The 13560-nt window shown below is 41.2% G+C and overlaps 1 protein-coding gene across 1 annotated transcript in view; it reads right to left on the bottom strand.

Moving 5' to 3' along the window:
* Positions 1-12879, bottom strand: part of GRK7 (G protein-coupled receptor kinase 7) — a 47015-nt gene extending 34136 nt beyond the window's left edge. Inside the window, exons 1-2 of the mRNA XM_069727873.1 lie at positions 12157-12879; positions 7495-7932 (exon numbers count right to left, since the gene is read on the bottom strand). Coding sequence (XP_069583974.1) covers positions 7495-7932; positions 12157-12762 — 1044 coding nt within the window. The 5' untranslated portion in view covers positions 12763-12879. The remainder of the gene's footprint in view (positions 1-7494; positions 7933-12156) is intronic.
* Between the last annotated feature and the right edge of the window lie 681 nt (positions 12880-13560).

The following is a 13560-nucleotide window of genomic DNA, read 5'->3' as shown; positions in this document are numbered from 1 at the left end:
TGCGTATGTTTCTGGGATCCTCTACATGCTGGAATCTCAGTTAGGGGGGCTTCAGACGTTTCTGGGATCTTCTACATGCTGGGATCTCAGTGAGGGGGGCTGCGGACGTTTCTGGGATCTTCTCCGTGCTGGGATCTCAGTGAAGGGGGCTGCAGACATTTCTGGGATCCTCTACGTGCTGGGATCTCAGTTAGGGGGGCTTCAGAAGTTTCTGGGATCTTCTATATGCTGGGATCTCAGTGAGGGGGGCTGCGGACGTTTCTGGGATCCTCTACATGCTGGGATCTCAGTGAGGGGGGCTTCAGACGTTTCTGGGATCTTCTATATGCTGGGATCTCAGTGAGGGGAGCTGCGGACGTTTCTGGGATCTTCTACATGCTTGGATCTCAGTGAGGGGGGCTGCGGACGTTTCTGGGATCCTCTACATGCTGGGATCTCAGTTAGGGGGGTTTCAGACGTTTCTGGGATCTTCTATATGCTGGGATCTCAGTGAGGGGAGCTGCGGACATTTCTGGGATCTTCTACATGCTTGGATCTCAGTGAGGGGGGCTGCGGATGTTTCTGGGATCCTCTACATGCTGGGATCTCAGTTAGGGGGGCTTCAGAGGTTTCTGGGATCTTCTACATGCTTGGATCTCAGTGAGGGGGGCTGCGGACAGTTCTGGGATCTTCTACATGCTGGGATCTTGAGGGGGCTGCGGACAGCTCTGGGATGCTCTACATGCTGGGATCTCACAACTTGCTAGTTCATGCATGAATTTTGCTAGAAAATTGGGTACTTTTGGGAGGCATTAGAAACACTTCTGGGCAATATTTCAAATTAATGATATTTAAAAGGAACCTGTCATGTAAAATGACTTTATTAACCTGCAGATATGGGGTTAATTTTCAGGTTAATAGCGTTCTGACACCATGCAGCGTCAGCACTGAGAGCCCTGCTACCGAGAGGAAATGAACTGAACTTTATACCCCCCGGTAGCCTTGTTCTTTCAGTCACGGGGGTGGCGCCTGTGCGGTTTCAGTCTGTGCATAGTGAGCGTGACCTCTATCTGCACCCCTAACGCTGACTGACAGCCGGCTCAGAGCAGTGACTGAAACCGCGCCGGTGCCACACTTGTGACTGAAAGAGCGATGCTGCTGGGTGGTATAAAGTTAATTTCCTTCTGGCTGCGGGGCTCTCAGTATGGTGGCTGCACGGTGTCAGAATGCTACTGACTGCAGATAAACCCCATTTCTGCAGGCGGCTGCACGGTGTCAGAATGCTATTAACCGCATATAAACCCCATTTTGGCAGGTTAATAGCATTATTTTACATGACAGGTTCCTTTTAAATAATATTTATTAGAAAAATTGCCCAGAAGTGTTGCTAATGCCTCCCAAAAGTACCCAACTTTCTAGCAAAATTCATGTCTGAACTTTCATGCAATATCAAGTCTGAACTTCCGAATTGTGAAATCCCTGCATGCAGAATAGGATCCCAGAAACCTCCACAGCGCCCCTCACTGAGATGCCGAAAAAAATCGCCTGCCTGCGGCCGCCTAGTGTTTGCTTTTTAATAAAAGGGACAACCCCAGACAGGTGATGATATATTTTACTTTCAAATGGTTTGGGTCTAAAAACCCTAAAAGAATCTGGGCTCCGACATTCAACTACTTTCCTTTCCCATAATTGACAAAATCTTCCTGAAAGTCAGAATATTAATTTATCCAAAACACCTGTAAAACAAGGAAATTGTCTCAGGAAATATTATAATACTGCACAATTGTGCAAGTAAAGGAAATGAAAAAGCAATTTCTCCATTTGACTAAAGCTGTGGATTTTTAATCTGCATTTTGTCAATTTATGCCGCAAACGTCGCCTGCAGAAGAGCAACTGCTTATCCGCTATCAAATCTGCACTGGTTTTTGACACTGAGGATTTTCCACTGCAGGAGGTCCGCAGCAGATACATACCCCGAAAGCAGGAATCACGGGAATGTAGTATTAGAAATGTGTATGGTAGACACACGTCTATGGCCGACGGGCCCTTCACAATTCCAGAGAATCTGATGATCCTTTCTTGTAGCAATGCTTTCCTAGACTCTTATGGGACAGATATGCAAAATCTTTAAATGTCTAGAATGTTTTAGAGCAGGGGTGGGGAATCTTTTTTTCTGCCAAGGGCCATTTGGATGTTTATTCCATCCTTCGGGGGCCGTATAAACTCCGCCCACAAAGTACATCCTGACTGTGGCACTGATGTCAGGACGTAATCTTTCATTGCATGCCCTTCAGTGTTCAGTAGTGAACACTGTGTGTGTGCTAACAGAGCAAGAAGAAGTTAATGAGCTGGTTGCAATCAAAATACACCTCCCTGCCCAAGAATGCTGTCCCTGAGAATCTGCTTGGGGCCTGATAAAAGGTCATCGAGGGCCATAAATGGCCCTGGGGCGTGAGGCTCCCCACCCTTAATTTAAAGGGACCCAAATGCTATAATCCAGCAGATTTAGGATTTATCTGCAAGTTAATAGCATTCCAATGCTGCTTGTCTGATTTAGTGAAAGCACGGCCATCTGGCCAAAATGAACTTTAATCCTCCCGGATGCTGCCGGCTTTCAGTCATGCAGTACTCACCAGTGATCAGCGGCTGTAAGCACACCTCATCACTTTGACTGACAGCTCACTCTGCAGTGCAACTGTGCAGAGCATGCTGTGAATCAAAGAACTGGGGTATGCTTACAGCCGCCACTCACCATGCTGGGAGCAGTGACTGTAGCCGCGTCGGCTGCGCCTGTCTGACTGAAAACCGGCAGCTCTTATGGGGAAAAAGATCATTTCCTCCTGATGGTCGCGTTTTCAGTATGGCGGGCGGACAGCATTGGAATGTTATTAACCTGCAGATTAATCCTATATGTGCAGATTAACAGTGTGATAAGTTCCCTTTAAAAAAATTACTAGCAAATAAATCCTTACTATACACAAATTATAGTGATATCTGCCTGTCCTGGAATGAGGGAAATGTTGGAAGCCAAACAGATGAGATGATTGATGATAGTTATAAGTGGAGTTCAGTTATAACCAGCAAGCTAACAATGACAAAGCACACGCATCCGCTGAAGGATACACATTCAGGAAAATATCTTCTAGACACATTTCAGTGGAAATATTCTGTAAAAACTGATATTTAATACTGAAATGAAGCAAGACAAAGATCTGTCATATTTGTGCAAACATGCAGTTCACTAACAGTCTTGATAATGAAATACAGGATAACCAGATACAACAAACATTACTTTCTGATCGCTTTCTTCCTTTTTTTTGCAGCTTTTGTGGTGGTTTATGGAGGGGGATTCTCTGTGTACACTTAACCTGATTTAAAGGGAACCTGTCACCTCAAATTGGCGAGATATGTAAGTGCCTTTTTTTCTTGTCCGATGGGCGGCGTTTCACCTTCATTTCTCCACCCCATCCATCCCTGTTGTCCGCAATATGTTTGAGAATTAGAGTACTTGTCCTCCATAGGACAAAGCATACTGCGCATGCGCGAGCGAAGATTGCATTGCGCACGCGCAAACTATGGAGGACAAGTACTCTAATTCTCGAACATATTGTCGACAACAGGGATGGATGGGGTGGAGAAATGAAAGACGAAACGCTGCCCATCGGACCGGAAAAAAGTCATTTACATATCCCGCCAATTTGAGGAGACAGGTTCCCTTTAAAGCAGATCCAAACTTCTGCATACAGTATTAAATGGATCTCTTTGACCTGATGAGGATGGTGAACTTACTTTGATAATCAATGTCATAATGGCTGTATAATCCCTTGTTAAAGTTTAAACTCAATCTCCTCCCACCCGTCTGGATTGACAGCTCATCAGTGTTCCTCATCTCAGGTTCCACTAAATCTCCACCCATCTAGCCTGACTGACACCTCCTCAGTGCCCCTCCTCCCTGCTGCTCCTGAGATTTCAGACTGCTCAGAACAAGCTGCAGCTGACAGTCTCGCCGTCACAGACTGAAATTAGTCTCATGAACTGCTTGCTCTTTCCTAGACTCAGTATAATCAGTATTATTAGTATTATAAAATTATTCTGACATCAATTTTGAAAGTAAGTACATCAGCCTCATCAGTTCTAAGAGACCTACAGCTCTGACAAAAATTAAGAGACAACCACATCAAAACCTTGTCATGGGCAGCCCAATCTCCACACCTGAACCCCATTGAAAACCTCTGCAATGTAATCAAGAGGATGATGGATAGTCACAAGCCATCAAACAAAGAAGAACTGCTTACATTTTTGCGCCAGAAGCAGTGTGAAAGACTGGTGGAAAGCATGCCAAGACGCATGAAAGCTGTGATAAAAAATCATGGTTATTCCACAAAATATTGATTTCTGAACTTTTCCTGAGTAAAAACATTAGTATTGTTGTTTCTAAATGACTATGAAATTGTTTTCTTGCATTATTTGAGGTCTGAAAGCACTGTTTTTTTATTTTGACCATTTTTCTTTGTCAGAAAAAAATACAAAATTTATTGCTTGGAAATTCGGAGACATGTTCTCAGAAGTTTATAGAATAAAAGAACAATTTACAATTTACTAATAAATATACCTATAAAGAGAAAAATCAGACAAACTGAACATTTTGCAGTGGTCTCTTAATTTTTGCCAGAGCTGTATTTCATAGTGTATGCAACTTGTATTGTGAAATTTGATGACACAGCCACATTAAGACTATGAGCTCGGATCTGCAAAGTTTTTATGCCCAAAAAGGGTTATAAAAGCTTTGAAAAGTTGCAAAATTTTGGCACAACTCAGAGCTGCACCAAAAATTTCCCACATGTTTAGTTTTAACCCCAGTTTCTCCCTGCTCCCCTGAAATGGGTGGAGGTAAGGCAGGATGGGAGTGCAGCGGAGGTTTGATGCCACAGCTCATTTAGTTGATGATGAGCTAGAGTGTTCCCTATGTCAGAAATATCACTCCAGCCCCTGACTGGAGTAAGATTTCTAGTGTGGCGCACTGTGGCGCTCCCCACTGATCAGGCACCCCGGAGAGAAGGGCGCTACTTCATGAATCAGGAGCAGCTAACTCCACTACACTTCCTCATCAAGATCAGGAAGAGGCAATTTGCATATTAAATTTCCCAGAGGAGCATTGCATGGCGAATAAGCCTCCTTACCTTGGCTTGCCAGAGCCGGTATGTCACCCTCCACAAGGAGAAACGTTAACCTTGTTATTGAACATTTGCAAAAAACTACTAATTTCTGCTAAAATTTGTTATCTCATACATGAATTATCAAATTGTATTTTTTTAATATCTAATCTAACCTCTCTCTGACATATACACATTATAGCCAAATTCATAGGAAGCCAAATAAGGTAACTTTATCTTTTTGAAGCATGAGAAGAACATACCAATATGCAAACTCCAAAGGTATATATTTTAAAGGGGTTTCACCCCTACTACAGTATGCATTTGTAATTATGTTTGTTTTAATGCTATTTTATGACATTGGCTCTTGGTTTTACATATGCCTCATGCCCCCTGAAGGAGTGCTTCCGAAACGTGCGTCAGGGTGGGCACAGACCCCGGGAACCTGTACGGTTGCTTTCTATCTAAAGGTAATAACATTCATTCCCCTGTTGTTAGAATTTCTGCCTTTGGTGGCATTGAGTTTCTTATACTATAAGCAATTTGTTTGTCTAATTTAGAATTTTGTTAGATTCCATATGCCACACAGGTGCAGATATAATCATTTATTACAATACGTAATTTACTATTTTTCACTATTTTTCTATACCCCCTTATTAGGGAGGGAATGGTTTTGATAACTTTATTGAAATCTAGGCAGCCATGGTCCCCTGGCTCTGTGCGCCCCTGGTGCAGTCATGCGTTTATGCGGTGGCTTGTACTTGATGTGGCACTGTGTCCTCACCTGTTTTCTATACTGTATCTAATAAAGATTATTTATATTTTATTATAAGTTGTGGACTTTATGGTCTTTATTTTGTTTTGTTTTTTACCCATTTCCCCCTTCTGTCTCCTTGTTTATCAGCGACTAGTCCGTATGCTGTATCCAATATCGCTATCAGCGGATATTTATTCTCCTTTCTACCTGTAGGAATACCTCTGTAGTTGGCAGCTATGCTGATTAAAGTCGTGATTTTGCTTATTCATGCGCCTCATTTGCATTATGTTAATCTTGATCCTTTATGATAGGATCTGCATCTCTGACCTGTCTGTCACCTTCTGTTACTCCAAAGGGGACCGTAAATTAGATAGAAGTAGGTTGATGGAACCAAAACAGTCATCCAGTAGTCGACCATTTTTATAATCATCTGTTCACATTTCAGTCCACACTGGCCATTAGAGTTATTCATACTGGCAGTACATGTCCAATGACAACGGCAACTGACAAACAATATTTCTGTGAATGTTCTTTCAAAGATTCGTCAGTACACAAAATCTCAACAGAATCTCAACTTGCACACACTGTGTTTCGGGGTACTGCCCCTTGTCAGCGCAAAGTGTGAGATCTGGTCTGGTTGTGTGAGAGGCCTCTGACTGGGAGAATGACATGTCAAGCCTCCTCACTTTTGCATGTCAGAAGGAGAAAGGAGAGCCAAGGATAAATGTTACCTATTGGATCATGGTCAGACACCTCTCACCAAACCAGATCTCATACTTTGCACTGACGAGGGGCAGTAGACTGAAACACTGTGTCTGCAAATTGAGGTTCTGGTTTTGTCTTTTATCCTTAGTCATGTGGTAAGGTTCATTGAAGGGTCAATATTGACTTTTAGGATTGCTACTTCCAATAGGTGGCACTAGAGTTCTAGTCCTCCTCTCTGAAGAGACAATTTGCATATTTAATTTCCCAGAGGGGCACTGCAAGGCTTAAAAGTTTCTTCACCTTGGCATATTTGGCTTGACATGTCACTGTCCACATGGAGAAACATTACCCCTTGGATTCCTATACAAAATGGGTGGTTTGTAGTCCTGACACAATTTCTTTTGACATAGTGGACAATATCCTCGTGTCAAACTATAATCACCCTGTTATCTCTCTATGGAATCACACTGATAAACTTACGCAAGAATCAACAGCTAGGCCATCGGAGGCCAAAACTTCTCCTGGAAGCTGATTAAGGAAGCCAATTATGGAGATTGACAAGGCTACCATTCCCGGCATCACCGATATACCAATGATCCTGTATCTCAAGCAAGTCACATGGCACAAAAGCATGTGAAGCTCAAAGTACTACCAACGGGGACATGTAGACCTTAGCACCTCATATATTATGTAAACTGGCAGCTAAGTAGCTCTCAAATAGTTAATTGGCAAAATCTGCTTACCATCTGCCTTTAAAATTAAATAGCCACATAAGGTCCTTAGCGGAGGCCAAATCCCAAGGAATTAAGACTTGCTCTTATAATACAAGGTAAAATAGCTCAGTCACCTCTTCTCCCTTGCCATGGGATGTCAGTAGTCTTTTAACAATGTGCTACTTACCCTGTTTGTGATGGCTTTTCCTTCCTTTACTTTGACCGCAAGTCCCAAATCAGACAGCCGGCAATTGCCATTGTCATCCAGAAGAACGTTTTCTGGCTTCATGTCCCTGTAGATGATTTGAAGAGAATGAAGGTGCAAAAGCCCACAGCAGATCTGAGCTGAGTAAAATATCACTCTTTTCATCTCCAGCCCTTTTTCTCCAATGTTATAGATGTGAAACTTGAGGTCTCCTCCATTCATAATGGTCATCACTAGGCACAGATGGCTTTTAGTTTCATAAGCATAGGCCAGAGAGACAATGAAGGGGCTGTGAACTTTTTCTAAAATCTCTTTTTCCAACAAAGCCATCTTCTCTCCATTTTTTTTCTTAAGACGTTTCTTGTCCAGTTTCTTACATGCATACATCTGTCCTGTGTTCTTCACTTGGATGGCACATACCTGCAGCCAATAACAATGTGTTAGAATACTTGCAGCCATATATACACTTTGTCAGAGATTTGTGTATTTTATTTACCCCTAAATGACTTATTATGTGACTTCTCTGAGGCTTACTATTGCAGAGAAGTACATGAACCTGTAAGTCTTACCCCATGGTACTCAATAATGTGATAATCTCAGCACTAAGTTGTCACAAAAGCCACATTAAAGTGACCATATGAGTAGCATATCCCCACATAAAGTGTGAAGCAGGAGTGGAAAAGAGGCCAGTCAGTGTTTAGATGGTAGGTAAATGGGTAACACAAAGACCTACATACATTTCAAAATGGCTGTCTATGAGTGCAACTTCCTGTCCCAAGGTAAAGTGTTAAGACTAACTGTGGAAAATAAACCTCTGCTGTAACAATTAGAGTACTATATGGACTAACAAAAAAGAGTAATATACAAAACAGTATTATTTGGGAGGACCAGTCCTTTTTATGTTAGAAATAATATATTTTCATATCCATTGTGGGTAATGTTTCAGGATATGGTTTTTTTTTTCAAGCTGTGTACAGTGTCAGATTTTGATTGCACTTCAGATCTATAAGTTAATTCTAAGTATTGAATAGTTCTCGGATTGGAAGCCAGCTTAGGGGCACATTTATTGAAACTGTCTTCCACTAACATTTTCTTTGATACCCATAGCAACCAATCACAGTGAAGCTTTCATTTTTCTACAGCAACTTAAGAAATGGGAGCTACACTGCAATTGGTTGTTTTGGGCAACAAAGACAGATTTAATGTTAGTCAGTTTTAATAAATAGGGTCAAACAGTAACAGGTATGTCCCAAGAAAATAGGATCAGAAAATCCTTTATCATGTCAAAAGGTTACTATTAGCAAATGTCCTATTATTGAGATTCTTCGATTGCAGGTGCTGATTCTGTGTTCAAAACTTTGGAAACAAATCACAAATAATAACATGAGATTAAAACAATTACATTTCAATTCAATTGGCCCAGGAATATGTATTTAGGGTGAGTATAATGGATTTCAATATGTCCAATCCTTTGTTCCGCCAGAAGATAAGCCAGAGATTTCTATTCACCTCTATTCCTTGAGATAAATGTACATGTTCTCCCAGTTCCTTCATATACATTTATTATGGAGCATCTCATCAACTTTAAAGCCCACCCTACACATTAGATGGTTGTCGGCCAAACAATGGTTTGATTGGTTCTCCAGCTGTCTACCCCATATAGAGGAGCGCCCGCTGGATTGAGCGAAACTGCATTCTCTATGAGAGAGTTGCTACCAAACATGTTTGGCGGCTCCTTATTTTGGGGCAAAAAGGATCAGTGGTCCAAAATTGAACACCTTGCACCCTTACTTCACGACACTTTTGGCCAAACTCGTCAATATTGGCAGGTTGGGCCGACATTAGTCTAATGTGTGAGGAGGTTAACACATGTACACATTTTCCTCAGGACATTCAATATCCAATCATAAATGTGTTGGAGAGGGTTTCTCATAGTCCTAACCAGTGGTTTAACCTGAAGCGCATGGACCACAATGCAAATGCTCCAACGGGCCCCTTAATTATTGCTAGTCTTTAATAGTATTGGTGTTTTCATATAGATCAAAAGGAACCTTATAGGCCCCCTAGGTTTCAGGGCCCAGGTGGGATTGCAACCCCTGCATCTATTATAATTACGCCTATGGTCCTAACGTTCCTGCATTTGACTCTTCCAACCAAAAACCTGTTTCCTGTCATTGCCATAGAGGGGAGAATACCGACAAAAAGCTTTTATTGCCCACAAAAGTAAGGGTCTATTAAATAAAGCAAAACATCTATGTACTGTATATGTAGAGATTTAAGAAAAAGATTCTCATATTAGCCCAGGCCACCAATCACTCACTTTTGTGTCTACAAACAACTTAAGGGTGATCTCAAAAATGTATTTTTGTCCCCAAATCTTGTTTTTGTCAGCACCCCATCTATAAAAAAAACTGTGGCTGAATTTGGAGATGGTCACCTCTTCACCCTGGTGATTACAAGAAGAAATGCTTCTTTTCACAGTAGGAAGTCTTCACAGTATGCAGAGGATTACAGGGAATTACTGAGGGTAGAGGGGATGTCAGGTTTCCAGTCTCTCCTAATTGCATTGATGTATTGTAGAGTAATTCCAAGGAGAAATCATTCACCTTGGGCTATAACACTTGCCCATCAGATAGTTTTACAGCAGGACCATAAGTCCACACAGAGTCATTATTACTACAGGTTTCCTCCTGAATGGAGCTGTCATTAAACTAATGATCAACTACGGTAAATCAGAGAAACCAAAAACCTTAAGGCTTCTTGCTACGAAATAATTTAATAAAGATGAAAAGCAATGTTAACAACTAGGTCTCTCACTGGTTTGCACTGTTACATACCTTCATGGGGTTTATATGTTCTTATCGTATTTACTTAGGTTTCTTCTATTGTGTGCATTGTCCTACCACATCCCAAAACTGGACTAGCAGATTACTAAATTTGGAAGAGAAATTTATCCTGGTATAGGACTGAAATTAGATTGGGAAAAGGAATGCCATGGTTATTGTTCTGCTGAATATCATGGCCCTATAAAAGCATAATAGAAAAGAAATATGGCTCCCCATATAAATGACTAAGCTTTATATATGAGACTATATAGGCTCGTATTTCGAAAGAACCATACAATCATCTCCTGCTGAGACAGATTGAAGTGGATCATTAACTGAGGAAGATTTATCCCGTCATCCTTGTGAATCAGTAGCTGGAGCTAGTCACATATCAACTAGACATCAAAGTCTTAAGAGGCATATACACAACCTTCATCATCCAGCAAAAAAAAAAATTCAATTTCTACATCTTTTCAGTATATTAAAGCTACTGTAAAACATTGGTGCAATGTAATTACGGTACTATGGCTTCCTCCACAACTTGTAGCTGTCATTGTTTCTGCTTTGATTAGGTTTACGTATGGAAGCCCAGGTTATACAGGAGCATATAGGACTCACTTGTGGGGTGAGACCCAATTATGATTATTATCACTTACTATATTCTAGCATGATTATCAAGCAGCCACAATTCCATTAGTCCCAATAGCTCATATTGATCAGATATTGATTAAGTCATAGCTCAGTGCTTCTCCGGGGGATTCACCAGGCTACAGCGCTTGATTTCTATCATATTGAAGTGTTATCAGCAGAGAATGGTGGAAGCAGAACCACCTCTGCTGTACTGGTGAACAACTCGTAGGCATAAGTGCTGAGAAGGCAAATTGTAATGGTTTACCCAATCGATATATTTCACAATCTAGACTAAGATGAAGCATCTGTCCACGCTCCATGCCCGGCATCAGGAAATAACCAGTTAGAGGTAATGCTCTTATTTATTCATAGGCAGTATTTGTCATTTATTTGAAGTTTTCTTATAAATAGATTTCATATTTTTAATTATTTTTGCTACTTTATGTATGTAATTAATAATTACTGGTGTCGTTCAAAGACTCCACCACCATGCACACTCAGCTCGGCAGAGCATTGGTTTTTAATAAAGAGAGAGGAGTAAGTTACTGATAGACACCCATGATGGCAGCTTATCCACCCTGAAAGTCTAACCTGCCTGATCCGTAGATCATCTATCTGGGGAGACTCCGGAGGTCCCGATTCATGAGATAGTCATCTGGTCCTGCAAAAAACTATGACTTTCCTTTATTTACCTCCCATAGGATACCCATGGAAAGATGGAACATACAAACCTCATGCTGATTTTTTTCTGGTCCATTTTTAACTCCACATTATAAGGAAACAGTGGCACTCACCAGGCCCACGAACTGCCTGGCACACTGCCTTGTTAGGGATATGACATTCATACTTGTATTTAAAGGTAGGTTCATATTTAAACATCTCCTGGCATGTCACAGAGACAGATTGTAGGGATGAGCCAGTTGTAGGGATGAGGAAAGGGCAAATCAACAGCGCTCGTCCATACAACCATTGCTCCCAAAATCACATACAGATCTGAACGTTTAATCAGAGGAATTTAGAGCAATACGCAAAAAAAAAAAGACTTTCTAACCCATAAAAAATTAGACATTTTGATTACCATGTACACCATCAGTCACATGAACCGGAATATTTCTGCATTTATGGCCAGATATAGTATTTCTAATACAATGGTGCTTGAAAGTGCAATACTTCTGTAAATATTTCATACCTCTCCAAAGCCACCTTTTCCCAGAACTCTAAATTCATAGAAGTATTTGTGAGTGATCGGTTGCCTCTCAAAGGCTTTCCACTGGAGGAATCGATCATAGAAGACGCTGTTCTGGTAGTCCTGGAATGGTGCCTCCTTCAGGTAATTATTTACCTCCTCCTTGGCAAGCTGAATCAATGATGGGTGCTCACTGGCCTGTGCCTGCTGGACTTTTTTACAAAGATCTTCACTCATGAAAGGCAATTTACCCTCAGCGCCATCTTTGAACCTTTTGCTAATCATGTTCTGTAATAATTGATCCTTGGCCGAGTCCTCCTCCAGTTCCCAGTCAGTAATTTCATCCCGAAAAGTTTGCGCCTCCTGATACTCAGGCACTGAGGCTAGGTAGTCTCTGAATAGTTTCCGGCCAATTGGTTGGTCTACACAGATACTTTGATAGTCCAGGGGTATAGAGTCTTTTATTTCATTGCGACTAGTGTCTTTAGAAGGTAGCGACAAACTTTTTCGCCTCTTTTGCATTTCTTTCAAATCTCCCTCGCTAGTTTTTCTAGCCTGCAAGTAGGCTGTGTTAGCGATCAGATTATCGAGGCCTCCCATGTCACACATGGCTGCTTCGGAGAGTTAGCTATACGCCACCCGCAGGGAAAGGGGTCACAGGACCAATGACTTCTCCTCTCTGCGCTCTTGTGGCTCCCTTTCCTCTCTCCACAGGAAATGTGACAGTGGGTCCAGCTGACGGAGTTACCATTAAATACCACTAAGGGATTTTCATTAAGACCCTTTGCTTGTACCATTTGTGGAAAGTGACTGGTAAGAGGTTTCTCTGCTGTAAGGAGCTTTCGGTATGCTATGTATAGCTGCTGATTACATACAGCAAGGAGTGTCACAATAGGCAGAGGGACATTAGCACATGGACGCAGAAAGAGGAAAGAAGTTGTGAAATGGAGCAGAAGAAATTACATAATCTTTTACACCTTATACACTTTGCACATCTACTTTTCTGCATTACTTTTTTATTTCAAATTATATAATTGGATCAAACTTCTAAAAGCAGTGGGAGAACTGACAGATTTTTTTAGACCATATTTGATGATCAGATTTATAGCAACAAAATTAGGTAAAGTAGAAAAGTAAAAGATCTTCCCTCAATTTTAGATGATTTGTGAATTAAACACAGACCATAAAATAAGAATGTGGAATTAAATTTGTCTCAGCACTACATATTTTAGAAAAGTAGCTTAAAAGCAAATTCGGACTGTTAGCACTACATTGGGTAATGATATACTGTAGTTCAGACATGTCAAACTCAATTACACAGAGGGACAAAATTAAAAGTTTTGACAAAGTCACCGTCCAACCTTGATATTTTTTAAAAAATATGTCTTTAAGGAAGTTTTTCCTTAC

This window comes from Ranitomeya imitator, chromosome 5 (assembly GCF_032444005.1).
Source record: "Ranitomeya imitator isolate aRanImi1 chromosome 5, aRanImi1.pri, whole genome shotgun sequence".
Lineage (NCBI taxonomy): Eukaryota > Metazoa > Chordata > Amphibia > Anura > Dendrobatidae > Ranitomeya > Ranitomeya imitator.
This window is presented reverse-complemented; position numbering and strand designations above follow the sequence as displayed.